Source organism: Fukomys damarensis, unplaced genomic scaffold (assembly GCF_012274545.1).
Source record: "Fukomys damarensis isolate Sample0158 unplaced genomic scaffold, DMR_v1.0_HiC HiC_scaffold_5, whole genome shotgun sequence".
NCBI classification, from domain to species: domain Eukaryota; kingdom Metazoa; phylum Chordata; class Mammalia; order Rodentia; family Bathyergidae; genus Fukomys; species Fukomys damarensis.
In genome coordinates this window covers 83,677,179-83,698,818 of record NW_022900917.1, presented here as the reverse complement: position 1 = coordinate 83,698,818, position 21,640 = coordinate 83,677,179, and the positions used below count along the sequence as shown (strand labels likewise).

The window sequence follows — 21,640 nt, the reverse complement described above, 5'->3', positions numbered from 1 at the left end:
TTTTTTTTTTTTGGTTTTTTGAGACAGGGTCTCACTATGTAGTTGAGACTGACATGGAACTCACTATGTAGCCCAGGCTGGTCTTGAACTCACAGCGATCCTCCTGCCTCAGCCTCCCGAGAGCTGGGATTGCAGGCGTGTACCACCACGCCCAGCTTCATCCACATTTTCTTAGAGGGTCTGAAGTTTTGAGTTGTGGTATGTGTGGCCTGGGTCTCAGCTCTGTCTCCAGGTTGTTCAGCTATACACTGGCCCTGCTCTGGGTTGGTTGGCAGGGCTTTGAAACATGTCTGCCCTATATGTGCTGTGCTTTCCATTTCCTCCAAATGCATTTTAAAGAAAGCATTTACTGCACATCCAACAGGGACCCTGCAGGCACACGTGCCATGACAGTTATGGGGCCTGAGATCACTGGTGGCTCTCATGCTATCCCTCTGCTCTGGGCTTTCTGCAGACTGCTCAGACTCTGGGCTCCTGGGAGGTGTGAGACAGTGCGTCAGTGACCCCTCACCCCTGGAGAGACAGCTAGTCAGCAGGATCAGGGCCATGTCAGCCACAGAGCAGGACCTGGCATTGGGCATCATTTGTCACTACCTGGAAGGGTACAGCCAGGTAAGGCCCTAGAGTGTCTCCTTGCTGGCCAAAGCCCTCTGTGGACTCCTGCAGAGTCTTGGGGCCTGGGGGAAGTCTGAATCCCCTCCAGGGCTCACTGCATGACTGGCATCACCATCAACCACCACTAACCTCCCGAGACCTTCATACCATTGGAATTCCTGACCTTTCACCAGGAAGTATCAGAAGGTACAAGGAACTCAGGGCACATGTGTCTACTCCACATCAGCAGGTGATGGGGCAGACACCCAAGGCCTGGGGTCTAGTCCCCTCCACCCCATGCAGACCCAGACACCCCTACTGATCTGTGTTCCTGAAGCCCCCACCCCTTGGGCCTGCTGTGGTCTCAAACCGGCTTTGGGCATAGGGTGGGAGTGATAGGACCCCAGCCCACCGTGAATATTGGGGGACCCTTTAGACCAGCTTCAAGGCCTGAATGCCACCAGAGCTCATGCAGATCCTGAGGTGGGCAGGGCTGTCCTGGCCCCTCTCCTCAATGTCTGCTCCAGTCTTTATCTCTAGCTTCTGGAGCCTGCAGTCACTTCCTAGGGCCACTGTGAGTGACAGATTCTTTGAACTCTGAGGGCTAACAGAGGATACACAGCAGGGCCTGTGTGCTTACAGAGGCCCTACTACAAGCATACACAGCTGGGCTCAGATTGGGGGTTAGGGAAAAGTGTTCAGTCAGAGGGAACTGGTCATGAAAAGGCCCAGGGGCTAGCATAGCAGCAACATGAAGGGCAGGAATGCTCCCAAATGTCAACTCCCTGGCCACATTAAGGTACTCAGCCTCTGCCCAAAGGGTAGGGATCTGCTGGGGCCTCATAACTCGAAGCATCTGGCTCAGCAGAATGGCTGACGTCTCATTTGTGACACTAGCTAAGAAATAACATCCTGAGAGGTGGAAAGGATGTCATTGATTTTAAAATTATTCCAACACGGTGGTGGCAAACCTATGGCACATTTGGCACAGTGAGCGTGTAGAGTCCTCTACATCAGCATATGGGCCAAACTGCCCCAGCAGCCCAGTTTGAGTGATCCTGGCTGCTGTAGGGCTTTGTCCCTCACCCCTTCCCCACCCAGCAGGATCTCAGTCCTGTCTGCACTGGGCTATGCCCCTTACTGGTGGGGCAGGAGGTGAGGGTCTGAGCACTGAGCTCTGCCACAGCACCTCGGGCAGGAGAATGCTATGGACACAGACATCAGCATGCAGAAGCTCCTGGAGTCCCTGAGCCTGGCACCGGAGCAGGTCAAGAAGAAGGTTAGTGCCAGGTCAGGGCCACTCAGAGCCTCCCAAGAGGGCTGGAGGGGACAAGACCCAGCCCAAGTCCACAGGAAGAGCTGAGAGGCTCAGGGGACTTCATGATCAGTCCCCTGGCCCACAGCAAAGCAGGTTATCCCCACCACTCTTGAGCATAGCCCAGCCTAGGAGCGGGCAGGGAGCGCAGAGTGTGCCTTGAAGGGCCCAGAACTGGCGGGTGGTACCATAGTCAGCACAGCGTTCGGGCATCACCTGCAGTAGTCAGTACACCCAGAGCAACCCTCGGGGTGCTCAGCCCCTCCCCTCAGAGCACTGCACAAGGACACCAGTGTGACACATCCTTGGGCCACCAGCTTCTCCCCACAGGGCCCTGCATACAGACAAACCCCAGGCCTGGGGTGGGCACAGCCCCAGCTGGCCACTGGCTCAGTGCTTCATCCTCCCCTCCTGCTGCCCAGACCCTCCTCTTCCGCCTCTTTGGGCTGATCCTTCGTGAGTGCACTAGTGTGGCACTGGTGAAGAGCCACCTCGCCCGTCTTCTGGAGCTGTCCCATCAGGACTCCAGCCAGCGGGAGGTGCGTTGGGACCTCAACTGGCTCTCTCAATCCTGCCAGCCTTGTCCCTTGGCCCTCACTCCCGTTTCCTCTGCTCAAAGCAAGGAGCACTGTCAGGGTGCTGACAGGCCCCACCCAGAAGAAAGTGTTCTCAATGGGAGGAGTGGATCCTCAGGGGACCAGAAACATCCAGTTCTGTCTCCTGGGGGCCTGATCCTTGGTACCCCACCCCACAGGACATCGCACTGGCTGTGGGCCTGACATCCACTATGCACCTGGAGGAGGTGTGGACCCTGCTGGAACACATGGGCAGCACCTGGTTCTTGAGGTGGAGAAAACTGTCCCCTGAAGGACAGGTAGATAGGCCCCTGGTGGCCATTCTGCAAGGGCAGTGCAGGATGGGGAGGGCCTCGGCCTTGGTGCCTGATGGTAACAAGAGGATCCCGGAGGGCTGGTATATGGGACAAGGCTGGATGAAGACCTTCTCTGTACTTCTCTGTTCTGGAACCCCATGAGCAGAATTCAGAGCTGCTCTTGGGTGCAGGATCTGAGGCCATGGGGGCTGCAGATGCTATATGCAGCCCAGGCCTCAGTTTCTTCTCTGTGCACCTAGCCCAGGAGAGTAGGTCGAGCAACTTTATTTTCCTAGCCACTCCCTGCCCCAGTAGCCTTGATGGGAGGAGTAGGCAACAGAAGACCTGCCTGCGTGAGGGTGCTGTCTGGAGGGTCTTTCTGAAAGAGAGGGCTAGCGCCAGGCCTGGGACCTGGTTCCTGCGGGGTGTGAACACAGCTGGCTACCACCTTGGACCTGTGCCACGGGCTCAGCTTCCCCGATCAGGAGACTGGTGTGAGCTGAGAGGGCCTGGGGTGGGCTGGGGCTGACACCTAGCAGCCCCTGCCACTCATTCACTTGCAGCACCCAGACACAGATCTGCACTGGAAATGGGTCAACAGCACTGCATTGCTGTGCTACGGACAGATGGCCACACATGCCAAGGAACAAATCCTGCCCTGGGTAGACAGCATCACCTCTCGGATGGTGCACTACTTCTCCTGCAGCCACTGTGTGAGCCCCAGTCTGTCCGGGGAGGGTGGGAGAGCAGGGTCCCTCAGTTCCCCTTGTTTGTCCCTGTACTGGACCAGGCAATGAGGCAGGCAGAGGAGGCTGTGTGTCTTTTACATCTCTGAAGGATCCATCTGGGGACTCCAGCAACCCAGAATATACTACGAAGGGGCTGGGTCTCATCACCCTGGACAGCCAGAGCCACCTGGGTTTGCCGGGGGAGGGGTGTATATGTTACTGTGTTGCATGTGCGGCATATATGCGCTGTGTGTATGTAGACGTGCAGTGTCTAAATCGTGTTCTATGTATGCTCTGTGGCTGTGTGTGAGGATGTGCTGTGAGGGTATGTGTGTGTGATTGTGCACTGGGTGGGTATGTGAGTGTGAGAAGGATGAGGCTGTGCTGTATGGATATGAGTGTGACAGTGATGCGAGGATGTGTGTGTGTGTGTGTGTGTGCATGTGCATGCTGTGTAGTTAAGTGAGTGTGGATGTGGATGTGCTGTGCTTGTGTGTGTGTGTGTGTGTGTGTGTGTGTGTACAAGTGATGTGTAGACCTGTGTGTGCACCTGCATTCTCTGGTACCCTGGCCAAGATTGGCAGTGTGGCATAATTTCTGTCACCTGTCCTCTGACCCAGGCACTTGTGTACTGTAGGATGATGTTCTCAAAGCCAGTTTCCTTTCGGCTGCTGTCCTGCTCACCAGAGTTCTCAGGTATGACTATGGCGTCCAGAAGTACAAGTACACCCAGATACCAGAGTTCATTCAGTGTCTCCTGGTGAGTAACACGCTAGGTGTCCTGCCCTGTGGGCACTCAGGGATCCCTCAGAGGGTGAGGAAACTCAGTGGCTGGGCCAGACGATACTGACACCTGGGCTCTTTTTCTGCCCTCGCAGTGTATCCTCCAGGAGCCCAACTTCTTAGCCACTCTCTTCCGGCAGAAGATCATCTTGGTCATTGTGGGGCTGAGGTAACTTCCCTGGGGTCCAGGATGAAGACAGGCCAGGCCCTATGAGGATGCGGGGGGGGGGCTCAGTGTGCCAAGGATGAGGGACAGGGATGGCACTGCTAAACAGTGCTGGGTGGGCTGAGGCTGGGGCATATCACACATGGGAGTTTAGGTTTGCTTTATCTCATGACTAAGATATGTTTATAATGCTAACCCAAGGTGCATCTGAGACCACTCATGGTCACTCACTGAACCCTAACTCTGGTCATACAAAAAGCCTTGACCTTGTTGCCCCTCAAGCCTTGAGACTGGCCATAGGTTAAGTACTGACCTTTGTCCCATGGTGGCTCTCAGAGCCTTGTCTTGACAAAAGAATAATCTCCAAATTTCTCACAAGTGCCAAAGAACCCAACAGAATGAAGCCATGGAGTTGCCTTGGCTGCAGTCCCTGTTGCCATGGGCTCTTTCTGGTCCAAATATGCTCCACTCCCCCCAGCCCCAGCCCCCCTGAAGTCTGAGACAGGCTTGCATGCAGATCTCTCCCTCACTAAATTGTGCCCGCCGGGTTTGTAGGGGCTCCCAGTCAGGTCTCCTTATGAGCCCTGACTGTGTAAAGGAGTCTTCCCTGGTTTCTTGTAGCAATCTGCGGCCCAGCCTCCAGCCCTGGGTCAAGTCCAAGGTCCTAGAAGTCTGCCTGCGAAGTGTGTATGTTCTGCCCCCTACAGAGGAGCTACCCAGCAATTGGCCTTCACTGGACCCATCCCCTGTCATCGATGTTATGGTGACCACTTGCTCTGACCATCCTCTCTCTCTGGGCTAGGGGCAGGGGGCTGGGAGCTGTCAAGCCCTGCTTGGGGCAGGGCCAAGGCAGGAGCTGGAATCCAGGTTTGGTTCCACCCTGGCTGCAACACAGACTTGCTATGACCTTGGGAAAACCCCAGCCCTGGGTCTCTTGCAGTTCTGTGAGTTGTGTCCAGCTTTCACGAATCAGCTTTGCAGAGCCCACAGACTGCCTGCAGCCTCAGGTGCTCCTGCTCCTTTTTCCTCAGCTAGGCAGGCAAGGAACTTGCCTGCCTCAGGACTCTGTCCTGTCCAGTCACACACGTCTCCCACTGCTCATCTCCCACTGCTCCTGCCCAGTCAGCATACAGCATGGTCCCAGGAACCAAAAGTGTGCCCCCTCCACCACCACCACACCCCAGGCTGGGGCAGCTCTGTACTCAATGGTTAGGTTCTGTCCCCCTCTCCATGCCAGGTCTTGTACAGGGCCTGTAGTGACAGTGGAAGATGCATGTCTCCACAGCCACAAGCTGGTTATCAGGTACAGCAAAAGCCATGAACAGGCCAAGTGGGAGCTGAGCTATGTATCTGGGCTGGGCTCCTGGGGCAGTCTGCTAGACAGAGGCCTTCTGTCCTGCAGAAAGGGAGGGTTCTGCAGGAATCGGAGGAGGAAACCCATCTCCAGGGGGTCACCAGTGAGCAGCTGCCAGTCTTGTGGAAACCCTGGCCCTCTGCTGCTCATCTGGACCTGGCCAGTCACTGGGCTGTGTTCTAACACCAGAGAGACTATATCAGGCAATTCTTGGGGCTCTCCACAGTTAGGGAATGGGTGCTAGGACCCCCAGGAGGGCTGAGCAGCAGCCCTGCCTTCTACCACAAATGTCTAGCTAGACCCAGGCGAGCCCCAGCAGCCATGTCTACACTCTGAGGTTATCAGACACGTGGACACAGGAAGTGATTCAAGAAGGAAGTGTTTTGCTTTAACAGGTTTCTTAAAGTAAAATTGAGATGCAGAACAATACACACTCCAGGGTGTGCACTTGCGTGTGTTTTGACATATGTGTGTGTGTGTGTGTGTGTGTGTGTGTGTGTGTGTGTGTGTGTGTGTGTGTGTGTGAAACCATCATCAGAATCAAGGCTGTCAGTTTCCAAACCTTCCTGTGCCCTTGGGATCAGTATCCTAGATCCTGGTGGCTCCACATCCTTGACAGAACTGGGCACCATGTGTCTTTGACACACGACCCATTGTGATAAGTGTGTAGCTTACTGCGTTTTTAAATCTTGTTTTCCTACTAATTATGTTGGGTGTCCTTTCATGTGCTCATTTGCCATCTCTATGTCTTTGATGAGGTGTCTGAATGTTACAACTACTTTTAAAGTTAAGTGAATCCTTCAGTTATCATGTAAGTTTTAGATTTCTTCTTATATTCTAGATGTGTCTTTTATCTGATATTGTTGCAGAAGGGACTGGTAAATGACACACAGAGACACAGAAGTGGAAAAAAAAAACAAAACGAAAAACCAAAAAACACTTTTATTTTGCTAACAAGCAGTCAGCCTGCACCAAATCTGGATTGGGTTACAATCTGCCTTTTATAGGAGTTTTACAATGATGACCTCATTTTAGGTAATAAGATATTTTAGTTCCCACAGTTCCCATCACAAATCATGGTCACAAGACAGTTCAATGTTAACCCAAATGTAGCATTTTCTTTCAGGATGTTTATCTTTAGCTCTTCCAGCCCACAAGAGTGGGGGTCAGGGTTAGGAAAGCAGGACTGGTGACATTCCTTTCATCTTAACTCCTTTATAGTCATATGGCTTACAGAACGTTTTAGGGCTTAGGGATTACTATCTTAGCTTGAGCATCTTGGTTTCATCCTGGGATGTGGCTAAGCACCTCCAGCATCTGTTAATCTTAAATTGGGGCTACGTGCCTTTAAGCTTTAATGGTGAAATCTTGGGTATTTTGTTAAAAAAGCAAAGCAAAGCAAATTACAGTAGCAAAAGACAGTGGTTATTCTATATTTTCTTTAACATTTTGTAGGTTTCAGACTATTTACAGAAGTTCTCTCTGTCAATACGTGACTTGAAAATATTTTCTCCCAATTTGTGGCTTCTTATCCTCTTAATAGTGTCTTCTGAAGAGCAGAAGTGGTAAATGTTGAGGAAATGTAATTCAAATTAGTGTTTTCCTTCATGGACTATGCTTTGGGCATTGTACCTAGAAAATATTTTCTTAGCTCAAGGTAACAGGATTTTATCTTGTATTTTTTTTTTTTTGCTTGAAATTTTATACCCGGGATTTATACGTAGGTCCACTTGGGTAGTCCACTTGGGTAGTTTAGTCCACTTGCGTAGCTGTAGCAAAATACCTCAGCCTAGGTGGCTTATAGACAACAGACATGTGCTCCTCACAGTTCTGGAGGCTAGGAGCCTGGGATGAGGGTGCCAGATGTCTGGTTTCAGTGAGAGCTGCTTCCAGGGTGCACATGTTGACCCCTCCATTTCCTCATCCACCAGGAAGGAGGCTAGAGAACTTGCTGGGATCCCAGTTATATGGGCATTTATCCCATCACCAGGGCTTCATCTCATGACTAGTCACCTCCCAGAGGCCTCACCTTCCAACACCATCACCTGGGGTTAGGGTTTCAGCATATATATTTGGAAAGACACAAATATTCAGTCCATAAGAGTCCATGATCTATTTTGAATTAATTCCTGTAAGGTATATTGTACAGATTGACATTTAATTCTTTGCATATGAATATCCACCTGTTCCAGAATCACTTGCTAAAAAGACCATCATTTCTCTATTCCATTATCTTCACACTTTTGTGAAAAATCAATGGGTTTATATCCCATATACCCATGAGATTGTTCATAGGATTTTGTACTTGATTTTTCTTTTCTCCCTGAGGTAACTGGGGATTGAATCGAGGGGGAACTGAGCTACTAACTCTTTTTATATTTTTATTTTGTGACAGGGACTTGCTAAGTTCCCAAGATGGCACTGAACTCTTGATCTTCCTGTCTCAGCTTCCCCAGTAGCTAGGATTACAGGCATAGTCCACTGTATCTAGCTTTATACATGTCTTCTTTGTATCAGGGCAGTTTATTTCTCCCTTTCAAATCTGGCTGCTTTTTATATCTCACTCTTAATTTATTGCACTTACTAGAACTTCTGGTACTGCTTTGAATAGTGGTGGTGAGAATGGGTATTCCCAACTTGCTCCCAGTCTGAGGGGGGAAGCATCCAGTCTCATCATTCAGTACGGTGCTAGGTGTGGGCCTTTGTTTTATCATTATAATCATCATTGTCATTATTATTATCATGTGTCATGCTGAAGATAGAACCCAGGGCTTCACATATGCAAAGGAAGTACTCTGCCATTGAACTGTATCCCTAACCCTTGTAGATGCTCTTTATTAGAAATTCTATCCCTAATTTTCTAAGAATGTTTATCAGGGATGAAAATTGGTTTTTGTCAAATTATTTTTTCTCAATCTATGGAGATGATCAATTTTGATATGTTGTGTTTCATTAGTTCATGTTTAATGCTTTATAATGTCTGGGTTTTCTTTGATTTATTGATTACATAGATGTATGCTAACTAGTGTCAAATTTAACTCCACTCTTGTCAGAGAAAATATGTTGTATAACATGAATCCCTTTAAATTTACTGACCCACAATGTGAACTATGTTGGTGAATTACCAGTATGCACTTAGAAGAATATGCTTTCTGCTGTTCTTCGGCGGGACAGCTTACGTAAAGCTAGTTGACAGTGCTGTCCACACCTTCTCTGCCATCGCAGATATTCTGTGTACTCTTGTGATCCACAGTTGAAATCCCTGAAAGACATTATGGATTTGTCTACTTCCCCTTGCTGCTCTATCAGTTGTTGCTTGATTTATGTCAAAGCTCTGTTACTAGGCCCATAAACATTTACGATCCCTCTGTCTTCTTGAGGACTTGACCCTGATGTTGCTCTGAAGTGACATCTCTATTGCTGGCACACTTCTTGGCTCTGAAACCCATTCCATCTGTGATGTGGGAGCCCTTTCTCCAGGCTTTCACCTGTAACCTGTTTGTATCATTGTATCCAGCATGGATTTGTTTTTTAAAAGGAGACATATGATTAGATTAGGTTTTGCTTTTCACACAGTGTGCTAGTTCCTGCCTTATGCTGGAGGTGGGGCTCTAGCCCACTTGTATATAAGGAAGTTGGAGTGGCCTTACCATCTTGCTGTTTATTTTATATTTGTCTGTCTAGTCTGTGCTCCTCTCTTCATCCCTTTCTGCCTTCTTTCAAGTAACTTAACATTTTTATGGAGACTTTTTACCTGTTTTTTTACTTAGCTGTAGCCATTGAGTTTTTTTTTTTTTTTTTTGGTGAATGTATTAAGATGTATAGTATACATCTTTAATTCATTCCCCCTCTCTCCCTGTCCTATAAATTCATATCTATGCTTATACCTATGACTATATTTATATCTACAGGTCCTAAATATACACCTAGATCTATTTCTCTGTACCTATAGGTTTTATACCATTATTTATACTTTTATCTAACACTATACTTAGATTGATAGATTTCTATTGATTCTGAAAAATATTCTACCTGATAGCTTCTGTTGTTCTCCTGGTTGAGTGTACATGTGTGTAGAGATTGACAAATCATTTGGTTGAAAATCTCTGACACATGGATTTGAGTAGCACAGTTGAGTTAGAGTGATGTGATAGTGCGTTTCCTCTCAGGCTGCTGTGACTAGGAACTATGCCCAGAACTGCGTGAGCTCTGGGGACTGTCCCTTCTTATACCCTGGGAGGCTACTTTCCCTAGCCCAGGGTAGTGTCCACACCCTATGCAGTGACACAGCCAGAACTCGAGGGCCCCTCTCAGGGCAGTTGCTCCCTCGAGCAGCCCTCTCCTCTCTCACTCTCTGTCCCATGCCTTCACTGCCTTGCCTTTCAGCTGGCCCTTATCCATGAGAGAAAGGCACAGAAGAGCCTGGGGGTAGTCCTGGTGCCCCTGGGATCAAAGTGGTTGCCCCATGCCTGACAATTCTCCTCCTCTAGGACAAGGAAAATCAGCAGCCCACATATGATGGAAAACTTGTTTAGATGCTCACACTTGTCATTGGATTTTTGCTCCTTGTCTTTCTTCTTCACCGGTGCTGGGTGATCCTCAAGGCAGTACCCAGGTCCAGGGCCATCTTGCCCTTGTGCTCAAAAAGTACTCTGTCTGCAAGAAAAGGATTCCAGTTGTACTTACACTTGCATCCATAGCACACCCATCCTTCTTGGATCCTGAGAAATCTCTAGCTCTCACACCGACTACGGGCAGATCATAGAAGGATTGAGCAGAATGGCAGCATGGCATGGCCTTGTCACAGAATATTTGTGCCTGAGTGGATGCCACAGGTGTTCCTCAAGTGCTTGTGTGACTCCACATGTGTGATTATTACTCACACGCAGTGTAACTCTCACCTGCTTGTCCCATGAGCCAAAGGGAACTGTCAGGGCCAAGTGCTGCCAGAGCAACAGACCTAGGGTGATAGATCTAAGAGCGGCTTTGTACCTACTGGGGTCTTATATTGGAGGACATCAGCCAAAAAAAAAACCCTGGGAGAAGGAAGAGGGTCAAGAGAAAGGAGGGTGCCCAGCTGGCCCCAAGGGACACAGTGTCACAGAGCAAAGGGCAGAGGAACAGTAACCACGAGCTGGAGAGGCCCTAATTGTGCAAGAGGGCCCTGCCTGAGCACCTAGGCTGTGCCTCCCCTGGAATACCTGTATCATCCTATCCATGGCAGATTCTGTGGTTCCCCATGGCACTTATTTGCAGTCTGTCCTCAACCCCGGAGCAAGGCCAAGGCAGACACTTTGAGGCCTCACGGGTGGGGAGGGCAAGGGTGTGACAACAACTGACCTGATTCCCCTGCTAGATGCTATACAGGAAGACAGTGCGTGCCCTTGACCTGCTCCTCCAGAGCTTCTTCTCTGAGAACCCCAGCATGGATGAGGCTTGCTTCCTCCTGCAGGTGAGGTGGGCTCCAGACCCAGCCAAGCAGCCTGCTGTGCTGTGAGAGAGATGGAGACAGGAAAGCACAGAGGGAAGCAGAGAGACTCACCGCACCCCCTGGGATCCAACCTCAGCAGCACAGTCAAGCACGGAGGTCTCTTCTCCACAGGATCCTGCTGCATGGGCCAGTGGAACCTGCATTGTCTTGGGAATCAGAGGGTTTCAGTGATGACAGGCGATCTGCGCAACTTGGCAGATTTTTGCCTACTGCACACTCCCACACTCCTGCCCAAGTTGTTCTTCACTGGCAAGGGGGGCAGCAGGAGTAGATGCCCTCGTGGAGGGGCTGACAGCACCTATGACCGGCCCTGAGCACTGTGCTTCACAAGGGTTAATTCCTGTGGCCCAGAGGGGCTCCTGTGTCCCCACTTTACATATAAGGGAAAGGGGCCTGAGAGGACCTCACCCAGACCTCCCAATGGAGGTGGAGAAGGGAACCCTGCTTTGTGTAAGCCCAGGCCCTGCCCAGGACACCCAGGCACAGGTGTATCCCCAAGAAGGCCACGTGGCTCAAAGGGAAATATGAGGTCTGCTTGTGGGTGCAAGGCTCAGGTTGGATGCTTTCCTCTTGGCTCTGAAGGGAACTTGTCTAAGCTGCTCTGTGACAGCCTGGGGCCCAGGAGGGGTGAAGGTGGCTGGAGTGCAGACCAGGCTTGGGATGGCAGGCTGGGATCAAGTGGGGGTCAGAGTTGATCCTCTGCATTCTGTGGCTACCTTTGGCCAGGCTGTTACTGAGAGAGAACAGGCACAGTCCTTTGTGGTTCTGTGGGCTCTACCAGGGTAGCCATGAGAAGGCTGAAACTCTTGAGAAGCCAGCTGTTAAAGGCTTTTGTCTCATTTGGGGCTGTGCAACTTGACACTGTCCACTATCAGTGCCACTGACCAGGGCTTGATTTGGGTTAAGGCTTGGATAGAGCTACAGATGACCAGTTTAGGACATAGACATCTCCTCTGCCTTTCCCCTGTTGGACAGAAGCTCCCTTGGGACAGAAGCCCAGGTGTCTGGGTCCATGGTTAGCATCTGTCCTTGAGGGCTTGGGGTCTGGGGCAGGACCAACATCCAGGGAGCTAGTGGTCCAGCCAGGAACAAGAGAGTTCAGGGATCGGGGAGGTAGGAGCGGAGCAGGAGGAGTAGGAAGAGACTGTGTTCAAATCCCTGAAGTGACTCAGGAAACAGAGAAAAGAGAGACTGCTAAGTTCCTCACCTGGCCTCCCTTGCACCCTACCTACCCCATGTGATGCAGCATGAGGCCTTAGGATGCTATCTCCAGAGACATGGGCTCATGGGTTTCCTGGGCATCTGGAAGCTCTAGTGTTGCCTATGGTGTTATGAAGGAATACAGTACTTGGCCCCCGGGCCTGGTTCTGGCCCACAACCGCCAAAGCCCCCAGACTCTCAGAAGTGTATAGGTGCTCTTTAAATGAAAGATAAGTTATACTCCATTTATTGCCATTTGCTCCAAAGTGGGGGCACCCGTGAGTACTGAGCTCCTGACCTGGGGATCTGATCACTTTGAGGTAGACAGTGTCAGAACTGAGTGGAACTGGAAGATGCCTATGTGTTGTCCCGTGAACTTGTTGGTTGGTGTTGTACTGCCTGTGTGAGAGTAGGACAACATCTGATCTCGAATCTTAGATGGCCCCAGGCCCAACCTGGAAGGTGGCCCCTTGCTGAAGGAGCTGACCCAATGCATGGTGGGGAGGCTGATGGTCTGGCTGGCCACCCTTACTCCCATTAGTTAGCCCCACACAGGTTTGGGTTGGAGCTGGGATGCAGGTGAGCCCACAGGTGCTGGTCTTCAGGCCTACTCTCCCTTCTTAGCACTTGGAACACTGGCTGCAGTCAGATAAGAGCCATGAGCGTCAGCGGGCTGTGCGATCCATCCTCCTGCTTCTGAAGTATGTGGTGGACACCCTAAATTCCACAGTGAGTCTCTGCCCACTGCTCCAGGGAGCACATGTGGGGGGCACAAGGTGGATCCACCTGGTGGACCTTTCCAGGAGCCCCCAAGGACTGGAATTGTCTGCACATGCAAGCTCCTGGCTGTATTGGGAGAAGAAGAGAAGGACTCTGCCCTGAGTCCCCATGCTTGGGGCTGAGGGTGCTACAGTTCAAATTGGAGGATTTAAGGAAATCAGTCAGGAAGCCTGCAGCCAACAGGGCACAAATGCTTGGAGGAAGGAAGAGAGGGAGCTGCGGCTACCTGGAAGAAGAGTGATCCCTGAGGAAACAGCCCTAGAGGGGACAAAAAGAACATAGTGGTGGGAGGAACCAAAGAAGCCAAACAATTTTGGAAATGAACCAAGTCAGAGTGTTGGTAAGACATAAGCACAAAAGAACAGAGGGTGAAGAAATAGGTCCCTCTTCCATGGCCTGTGAGGTGTCAGGTGGGAAAGGAAAATCCTCTGGCCAGGGAGTGCTGGGACAAGCAGTGCTTCTTATAGGAATAGCAGTGTCCCAGCTCACAGCAGAATCAAAAGAGCATTGGAAAGGTCAGAACTGGGTACAAACCCAGAACCAGGAATCTGTAGAGGAAGACAGAGTCTCTTTACACAGTCAGGACAGGCAGAGACTACCTGGACAGAATGCAGAGGGCTGCAGCTATTGGGGAAATATTGATTAAATGGAATTCATAAAAATTAGAAACATGTGCATCAAGAGACAGGGCCCAGACCAGCAGAAAAAGTGCACTATGAGTGCACCTAACAAAGGACTTGTATCTGGAAAACGTAATGACTTCCTGCAGCTTGGTACAAAGATAGCCCAAATGGGCAAAAGACTTAAATAGTCATATTGTAAAGCACATGAAGTCAAACAGGCCTGGAATAATTTGTTATAAAGGAAATACAAATCAAAATCACAATGAGATAGAAACTCCTACATATCCACTAGGAAGGTACAATTAAAGACTAGTGATACCAAGTGTGGCAGGTGTGGACTAGCCAGAAACACCACACAATAAGGGTGGGTGGGAGTATAAGTGGTAAGGACCATTCAGCAGAACTTCCCACAGTTTCTGTTAGACTTAAGAAGGCTGTCTCCAATGACACTCTCCACACGCCTCATTAGAATGGGTCCCAGCTGGATAGGCCCAGCCATGGGGCTGCTTCCACCTGGGTCCTAACTGCTGGGCTCAAAAGCAGATCCTGGCCATTTCAAGGCCTGCTATATCTACTCCCTGAATCTCTGAGGCTGGATATTAAGAGGAGAGGTTGCAGACTAGACCCGTCCCCCAAGATGCACTTGCATGGACACACACATGTGTGTGCATGCATACACACACACATACTGTAGTTGTAAATATTGCAAGAGGCAGACACTATCACTTTTCACACTATGTTACTTTATTGAAGCAAAATTTACATACAGTAAAATGTTAAAACAAAATGTTGTTAAGTAGTGTATGACTATATATTCAACAACTTAAAGAAAAACATGAACATAATAAAAGAATAGATATGAAATATCAAAAGATAAATGGTAACTATAAAAAAAGTTGAATAGACATTGTAGAAATAAAACCTACAGTACCTGAAGTGAAAAAAAGCCACTGGGTTCTGTTTACTAGTGGGTCAGACACTGCAGGAGAAAATAACAGTGAACCTAAAGACAAGACAACTGAACCCATCAAAATAAAAGGAAAAAGACTAGAGAAAACAATCAGGCTGGGATCTAGCTCAGCAGCAGAGCACTTGCTTAGCTTGTGCAAGACCCGAGTGTCATTAAAAAAGAAAAAATTAAAAACAATCAAAGCAGAGTCAGCTCAGTGGCCCAGTGCCTGCCTGGCAAGTGTGAGGGCCTAAGTTCGATTCCTAGTACCAAAACAAAAACAAAAAAACAAAACAACAAAAACAAACAAAGCAGCAGTGAGCTGTGGAACTACATCAAGTGTGACTGGAATCACAAGATAAGAGAAGAACACAGGGATAGAAAGAAGTTGAAGACACAACACCTGAAATTACTTGAATTCTATGAAAAATACAAACTTAGAGATCTGAGAATATCAATGAACCCCCAAAAGATAAACACAACAAAACTGATATCAAGGCACAGCACAACCAAAAATTGTTGGAAATGGGAATGATTATGATAAATGGAAAAATCTTACAGTTGCCTAAAGGAAGAAATGCGAGCCTCCAGGGGGTAAGGATAAACACAGCCTAATTTCTCATTATTGGCAACAATAAGGGTCCCTTCCACAGAGGAGGATGCTGAGGTCAGAGAGGTGCAAGACTGACCTGGGTTGGAACAAGAGCCCCTTTCTGACCCAACCAGGGCACTTCCTATAAGATGCTGGGCAGAAGAAGGGACCCCAGGAAGCCACACCTGGCTCCACTTACTTCCCCCATCCCTAGGAAGAGGCCATGCCTTCTGCACTGGGCCGCCAGCTAGGCCTGCTGACATTGCTGTGGTGGGACAGGGATGCAGAGACCCAGAGCCCTGCCCACCAGTGTGTCTATCTACTCCTGCAGCTTTCCGTGCAGCAGAAGGGTGAGCTCCAAAGACAGGGCAGAGGCAGGGAGCTCCCTCCCCAGGTGGGGCAGACCTATAGCTTTGATTTTGCACAGGGAGAATGACAGGTCTGTACCAGAGCAAGGCGAAGTGCTTCAAGGTCAGGACCTCTGGAAAAGGGGAGGCGGAGCTCCAACACTTGGTAAAGGTGAGGCCTTCCAGAGCTGGGCTGACTAGAGTGTGGATGCTCCCACTGGACCCCCAGTCCTCCCCAAGAGTATTGGATTTCTCTGGTCCCCTCAGCAGTTACACAGAAGGGGCTGAGGGGGTCCTGTATGGCCTATGCCTGGGAGAAAGTAGGCACAGTCAAGATGGAACAGCCTAACAGACTCTGCCCTTCCTGGGGAGAGGACCCTGTCTCTGCCTCACCTTGCAGATTCCATCCAGACAGGAGCCCATTTAGAACTGCAGGCCTAAGATTCTCCTGGGCCTCCCCTGGGGGCTCCATGGGAGGAAGACAGTTCATCTTACTTTGTAGGGCATGTCCTGTCTTGGCAATGCCCCTTTGCCCTGGCAACCTGGAACTGCCCTGCTCCCTGTTCCCTCCCTACAGTTACCTCCCAGGCCCAGCCCGCACTGCACTGCACTGTACTAGGAGACCTCAGGTGGAACATCCCATCTTTCTGGGCCTTGGTTTCCTCACCTTCCAGATGAGGGTCCTTTAGGCTCCTGGAGTGGGTGAAGTAGGACAGAGCCACCTTTGTGCAGCTGGAGTCCGCTGGGCCACACACCCAGCTGAGCCTATGCCTCAGGTTCTCCCTCTCAAAAGACAGTGGGCAGGCATTTGTGTTCACCAAGGACTTGTTCTCAGGGGAAGTGGGGTGAGGGAAGTGAGGTAGGGCAAGGGTAGGACCCACAAGGAGCTGTGAGAGATATACACAGGCAGGGCACTGGCCACTGGCTGCAGGATGGGGACCCTACTGTCCCAGGCAAAGTTGCCTACTCCCATTGCCCCAGGAAAATTCTGCAGAGAAGGGGCAGCTGGGAACCACCCAGTGCCAGCCCATGGGTCTGTGTTTGAGCAGCTCAGGCAGGCCAGTCCCTTCTGGGGTCCCCACACATCTGTGCACAAGGCATCTATGTGGAGGTGCACACGGTCCTTGTTCCATCTCTGAGGATAGCCCAGCCTGGACCCCTGGGCCAGTGCTGACCAGGGCCCCTTACTCTCTTGCCCTGGGTCCAGGCCTTTGACAAGGTCCTGAGTGTGGCACAGCACACACAGCTGGTGCTCACGCTGCTGCACAGCCTCAGATGCTGCAGCCTCCTGCAGTCTAGGCTAGCCTCCAAGCTCCTCCTGTGGATCTTCCAGGGCCCAGGCATCAAGCTGGAGCAGGTAAGCTGGTACTCAGGCTCCCCTGGGTGGGCAAATTGCCTGTCCTCAGTCTTGCCTGTGTCCCCTACACGTACGGGAAGGGGAGTGGATGGACATACATCAAGGGCTATATGTACTGTCCATGTGTGTGCACCCACACACCACACCTCCCCCCAGAGACCACTGGCACCTCTTTCATCAGCCTCCTCCCAGCGACCCTTTCTTCATCTTCCTTTGCCCTTCTGGGGGCAGGCTGGGTGAGCAATAGGTTCTGTCCCCTACTCCTGTCTCAACAGAGATGCAATTGCAGTGACACATTACAGGCAGCATGCCAGAGGCAATGAATGAGGTAGTCTGGCTTGGCCAGTGTCATTCAAGATGCACCCCCACTAATATCATACACAGCTTCCCAGCCCTACCAACTCAGGTGCTCCACACTGGCCCTGGTGGAGGTGGCATCCCACTTTTCCAGGGACAAACAGGCAGAGCAAGGGTGTGCTAATTGGCAGAGTGACACAAACCCTGAGCCAGCTCCTCAGAGCTGGGCCCCATCCAGGATTCCAGGGTTCCCCTGCAGTCTACTCTCTGGTCTCATCTGAGGTTTGCTCCACCTGCCCCTCCTGCTCAGGTGGCCGAAGTCCTGCATGGCCTCTTCCAGGAGCTGCCAAGCATCCACTTTAAGAAAGCCCAGGAGGCCATGATGAAGGCCATGATGGCTCTGGGGACCCAGCACACACTGGAGGTGACTGAAGTGCTCCTGTCCTTGTGCCACCCCTCAGAGAGGTAGGTTTCCTCCTCAGCCTGCCACCCAGTGTGTGTGTGTAGGGGGGAGGTGTTGTGTGGCCTACCAGTGATGCCTGGGCTCTGTCACAGGCACCGGGAGGCAAGTTCCTAAGGGCTTCTGCCAGGCACACCCCTTTCCTGGAATTCAGGCCCAGGGCCCACAGTCCCCAAGGGTACCCTGGGCCAAGGGCATTGAGTGGGGGATTCAGCATGGAAATGTCTCTCAGACTCAGAGAGACCCCAACGACCAATCTGCTGCAGTCAGACATCAGCTGGGTGCCAAAAGACAATGACTCTTACAAGCTGCCCTGTGACCAGAGGGGCCCAGAGCCAGAGTCCTGGGTGCCTTACTCTGCTCCAGCCACCATGCTGAGTACAGCTGGGTTTTCTGAGTGCACTCTGGATGACAAGTCCTGAATCTACAAACCATGGGCAGGACTGAGAGCAGTGTAGCCCAGGAGTGTGTTAGGAGTGCAGGGCCAGGAGCTGTATGTCACCATCGCACAGACGGTTTACACTTTGTAGTCAGATGGACACTGGGACTTGGTGCACCATCTCAGGGTGTACAGGGAGCCCTTGACAGGGAGCCTGGTGCAGACATTCAAAGCTGTGTCTGCAATGGTCCCTGCCTTTGGGAACTCTCTTCTCTTCAGGCCATCCGAGGAGCTTGTCCCTCCCTTTCCTGAAGAACAGACAGGCTGAGGAGGGCCATGTCTTGCTCACAGGGAAAGGGTGTGGCAGGGTGGGAGTACATGCAAATGCCAGGCAAAGCTACCTCTTCTCAGAGCCTGGAGCAGCCCCTCCATCAATCATCAGAACAGAGACCCAGGACCCCTCCCCAGTCACCACTCCTGAGGGTCTTGGCTGTGCCCACATCACCACATCCAGCAGGTCACCCTGCTGACTGTCAGTTGGGGAGCCACCACTTACTGGTATATGGAAGGCCTCCCCTTCGCTCAGGAGTTCCTCTGGGGCTGTGAGGCAACCTGGGCACCTACATGGCCAGGGGTAGCACAGGCTCCTGTCTCCCCAGGCAGACCTTAACCCTGTGGATGGCCCTGGCTGCCAACTGCCAGCTGGCTCGAAAGGTCATGACCCTGCTCTACATGAAGCTCAAACTGCGCCCCACTGGGGAGGTCATCCAGCCTACTCACCAGGTCCAGCTCATCTCCCTTCTGGTGAGCTGGGCCCCAGGTTCTGCATTCAGGGCTCCAGTGGGGTCCCTGGGTAACACTGCTACTACCCTAGATCTGGCCCTCAGTCAGACCCTTGTCAGATTGTGACTGTGCTGTTGAGGGAAGACTGTTATCATTCGTGAAGATGGACACCATGTTGTACCTCCACATGTGAACCACTGAGTGTCTGGGACATTGGCTAACTGGCCAATGGCCTGGCCACAGGACCTCACTGTTGCCATTAGAGCTAATTTCGCCATGAGGGAGCCAGTGCAGAAAGACCAAACATCCCATCTGCTCATAGCAGGTGGACCCCAGGTCCCATTAAGAAACAGCAGCAGAGAGCCCTGGCTGCCCTCAGGGGCTCATGGTCACAAAAGACCACATACTGTGGGGACAAGAACCATGAGAGCAGATGGAGGGGTGGCAAAAGAATCAAGGAGACTTCAGGGAGGGCAGGTGAGACTTGGGAGGGCTGCAGAGCAGACTTGGGAAGTGAAGATCACTGTGGCATATGGGCTCCCTACAGGTTAGGAAACCAATGAGACCCGGAGAGGCCTTCACCAAGAAGGGGTCTGGAAGGGATCTCTCCACAGGAAGGATGCTAGAGAGAGCCAGGCAGGTCTCCAGAGGGTGGAGCCAAGCAAGGGAAGGGATGCCAGTGGTAGCATCTGGGCAGAGCTTGGAGTCCAGGCAAAGGTAGGGGATTGCACAGCTCAGCCTGTCCTGTCTCTGGCTGCAGCAGGAGGAGGTTAGCCAGCCCAGGTCCAGCTACAAGTAGCCAATGGTTCCTGATACTGAAGACCAGGGTGAGACCAGGTAAAAGGCAGTGGGACCTGGAGACAAATGGACCTGTGGCCATTGCTGCCCACTTCTCCACTCACTGGCACATCTGGGCCTACCCTACCTCCACTGCAGGCCTTGGACACCATTTATGAGCTCCTCTACACCCAAGAGTACAGGACTACAGTCCGCTGGGCCTTTGCAGGGATCCTTCTGGGCCTGCTCACACAGCTACACTACCTATTAGAGATGGACATGGTTGAAGGCTTCTTGGACTACCAGGAAGACATCCTGGACTCCAAGCCCCTTGGGCCCTGCAGGTGAGATGTGAGGCAGTCTTGGGCCCAGTTCCCTACCAGCACTTCTGGACCCTCCTATTGGTTCAGGGATCCTCCCAATAGGTTCTAGATGCTGAGGAAGGAATGGACTATTCTGCAGGATAGGGCAGGGGGCAGTGAAGTCTTGAGCAAGGAGAACCCAGAGGACAGCAATTGGCCCAGGCCCCAGGGCCTCCATCTCCTCCCAATACTTTGCATCACTTCAGGACCTGCCTAGAAGCACTGAAGGGCCTCTTCTGGACCACCCAGTACTGGGAAGTGTTCGCCCATGTCAAGCTGCTCAGGGGCTGGGAGCTCTTTGAGCACCTGGAGACCTACACAGAGGGAGTGACCCTCCTGGCCAGGTAAATCCCCAAATTTAGGTGCCCTGGCTGAGAGGAGCCGGATCACACCCTAATGGAGCTCCTGCCTGCAACTTCTCCTACTAGATAATGCATTCAACTCAGCTGCCTAACCAGTGCCTGAGATCTGTGGCTGTGTCGTGCCAGCCCCCCAAACCCCATCTTCACCCTTGGCCTGGTCAGAGAAAAGGGGCCTCAGAGAACCTGTTTCTGTTTCTTCCATTTGACAGGGCCATGGCCCTTTATGATTGTGAGGTCAAGGCTGTCTTGGGGCAGGCCATCATCTCCCTGAAGAGCACTGAGACACGAGACAACATCATGGCCATCCTCATCATTGCAGAGGTCAGCCTCTCCCTGGCCACCCACACTCTGCTCCTTATACTGTCCCCTTGCCCTTTAGGAAGAAGGTCAGAGCTGGACTTTCCTTCTGTCATTGATATGAAGGCATCATAACCTCTGCCTGATACATGTCACAGGCTGACTTTCCCTGACTGTGCTGACCCTCCAGTTTCTCAACAGCCCAGAGGTCTCTAAGCATGTGGACCAGAGGGCCATGAACAGCCTTCTTAGCCTGGGCCTGAACAGCCCCAACTGGCTGGTGCGGGCCATGAGCCTGAAAGGCCTCAGCAGCACCCTGATGAACCCCAAGAAGGTGAGAAGGAGATGGGGACATTTGTGGGAGATGCCCTTTCCATCCCAGGAGGATTGCAGGGAAGAGGAGGCCAAAGAAGAGCCACCAAGGTAGGCAGATGGGGCAGTCATGCCAACCAGAGCAGAAGGCACTATGCAGGGTGGAGATTCTGAGCTGCAGGGAGCTCTGAGTTCAGCACTGTTAGCCTATTGCTGTGTCCCTCTGTCATGCCCACACACCTCCCTCTGTCTGCTGGGTCTCCTACAACAGGACCATCGCCTCATGACACTATGGCAGGGGTACATGGCCTTGCTTCCATCCATCTTCCTGTCCAGCGTGAAGGGGAGGCGGTGGGTGAGACTGTGGCCAGCCCAGCCAGGGTCTCGATTCTCCATCCTGGAGACAGGCAGGTAAAGGCTGGAGGAAGGCCAGCAGACGCCCCGCCCCACTGGTGGGGGGG

At 51.6% G+C, this 21,640-nt stretch overlaps 1 protein-coding gene across 1 annotated transcript in view; it reads left to right on the top strand.

The window, feature by feature from the left end:
* The first annotated feature begins 546 nt into the window (after positions 1 to 546).
* Positions 547 to 21,640, top strand: part of LOC104872900 (maestro heat-like repeat family member 5) — a 30,316-nt gene continuing 9,222 nt past the window's right edge. The window contains exons 1-18 of the mRNA XM_010639269.1: positions 547 to 612; positions 1,781 to 1,873; positions 2,332 to 2,448; positions 2,664 to 2,783; positions 4,146 to 4,268; positions 4,387 to 4,460; positions 5,079 to 5,214; positions 11,168 to 11,263; positions 13,127 to 13,231; positions 15,661 to 15,796; positions 15,874 to 15,965; positions 17,001 to 17,150; positions 17,758 to 17,912; positions 18,946 to 19,090; positions 20,006 to 20,190; positions 20,415 to 20,552; positions 20,780 to 20,891; positions 21,058 to 21,201. Of these exons, the coding sequence (XP_010637571.1) occupies positions 547 to 612; positions 1,781 to 1,873; positions 2,332 to 2,448; positions 2,664 to 2,783; positions 4,146 to 4,268; positions 4,387 to 4,460; positions 5,079 to 5,214; positions 11,168 to 11,263; positions 13,127 to 13,231; positions 15,661 to 15,796; positions 15,874 to 15,965; positions 17,001 to 17,150; positions 17,758 to 17,912; positions 18,946 to 19,090; positions 20,006 to 20,190; positions 20,415 to 20,552; positions 20,780 to 20,891; positions 21,058 to 21,201 (2,187 nt within the window). The remainder of the gene's footprint in view (positions 613 to 1,780; positions 1,874 to 2,331; positions 2,449 to 2,663; positions 2,784 to 4,145; positions 4,269 to 4,386; positions 4,461 to 5,078; positions 5,215 to 11,167; positions 11,264 to 13,126; positions 13,232 to 15,660; positions 15,797 to 15,873; positions 15,966 to 17,000; positions 17,151 to 17,757; positions 17,913 to 18,945; positions 19,091 to 20,005; positions 20,191 to 20,414; positions 20,553 to 20,779; positions 20,892 to 21,057; positions 21,202 to 21,640) is intronic.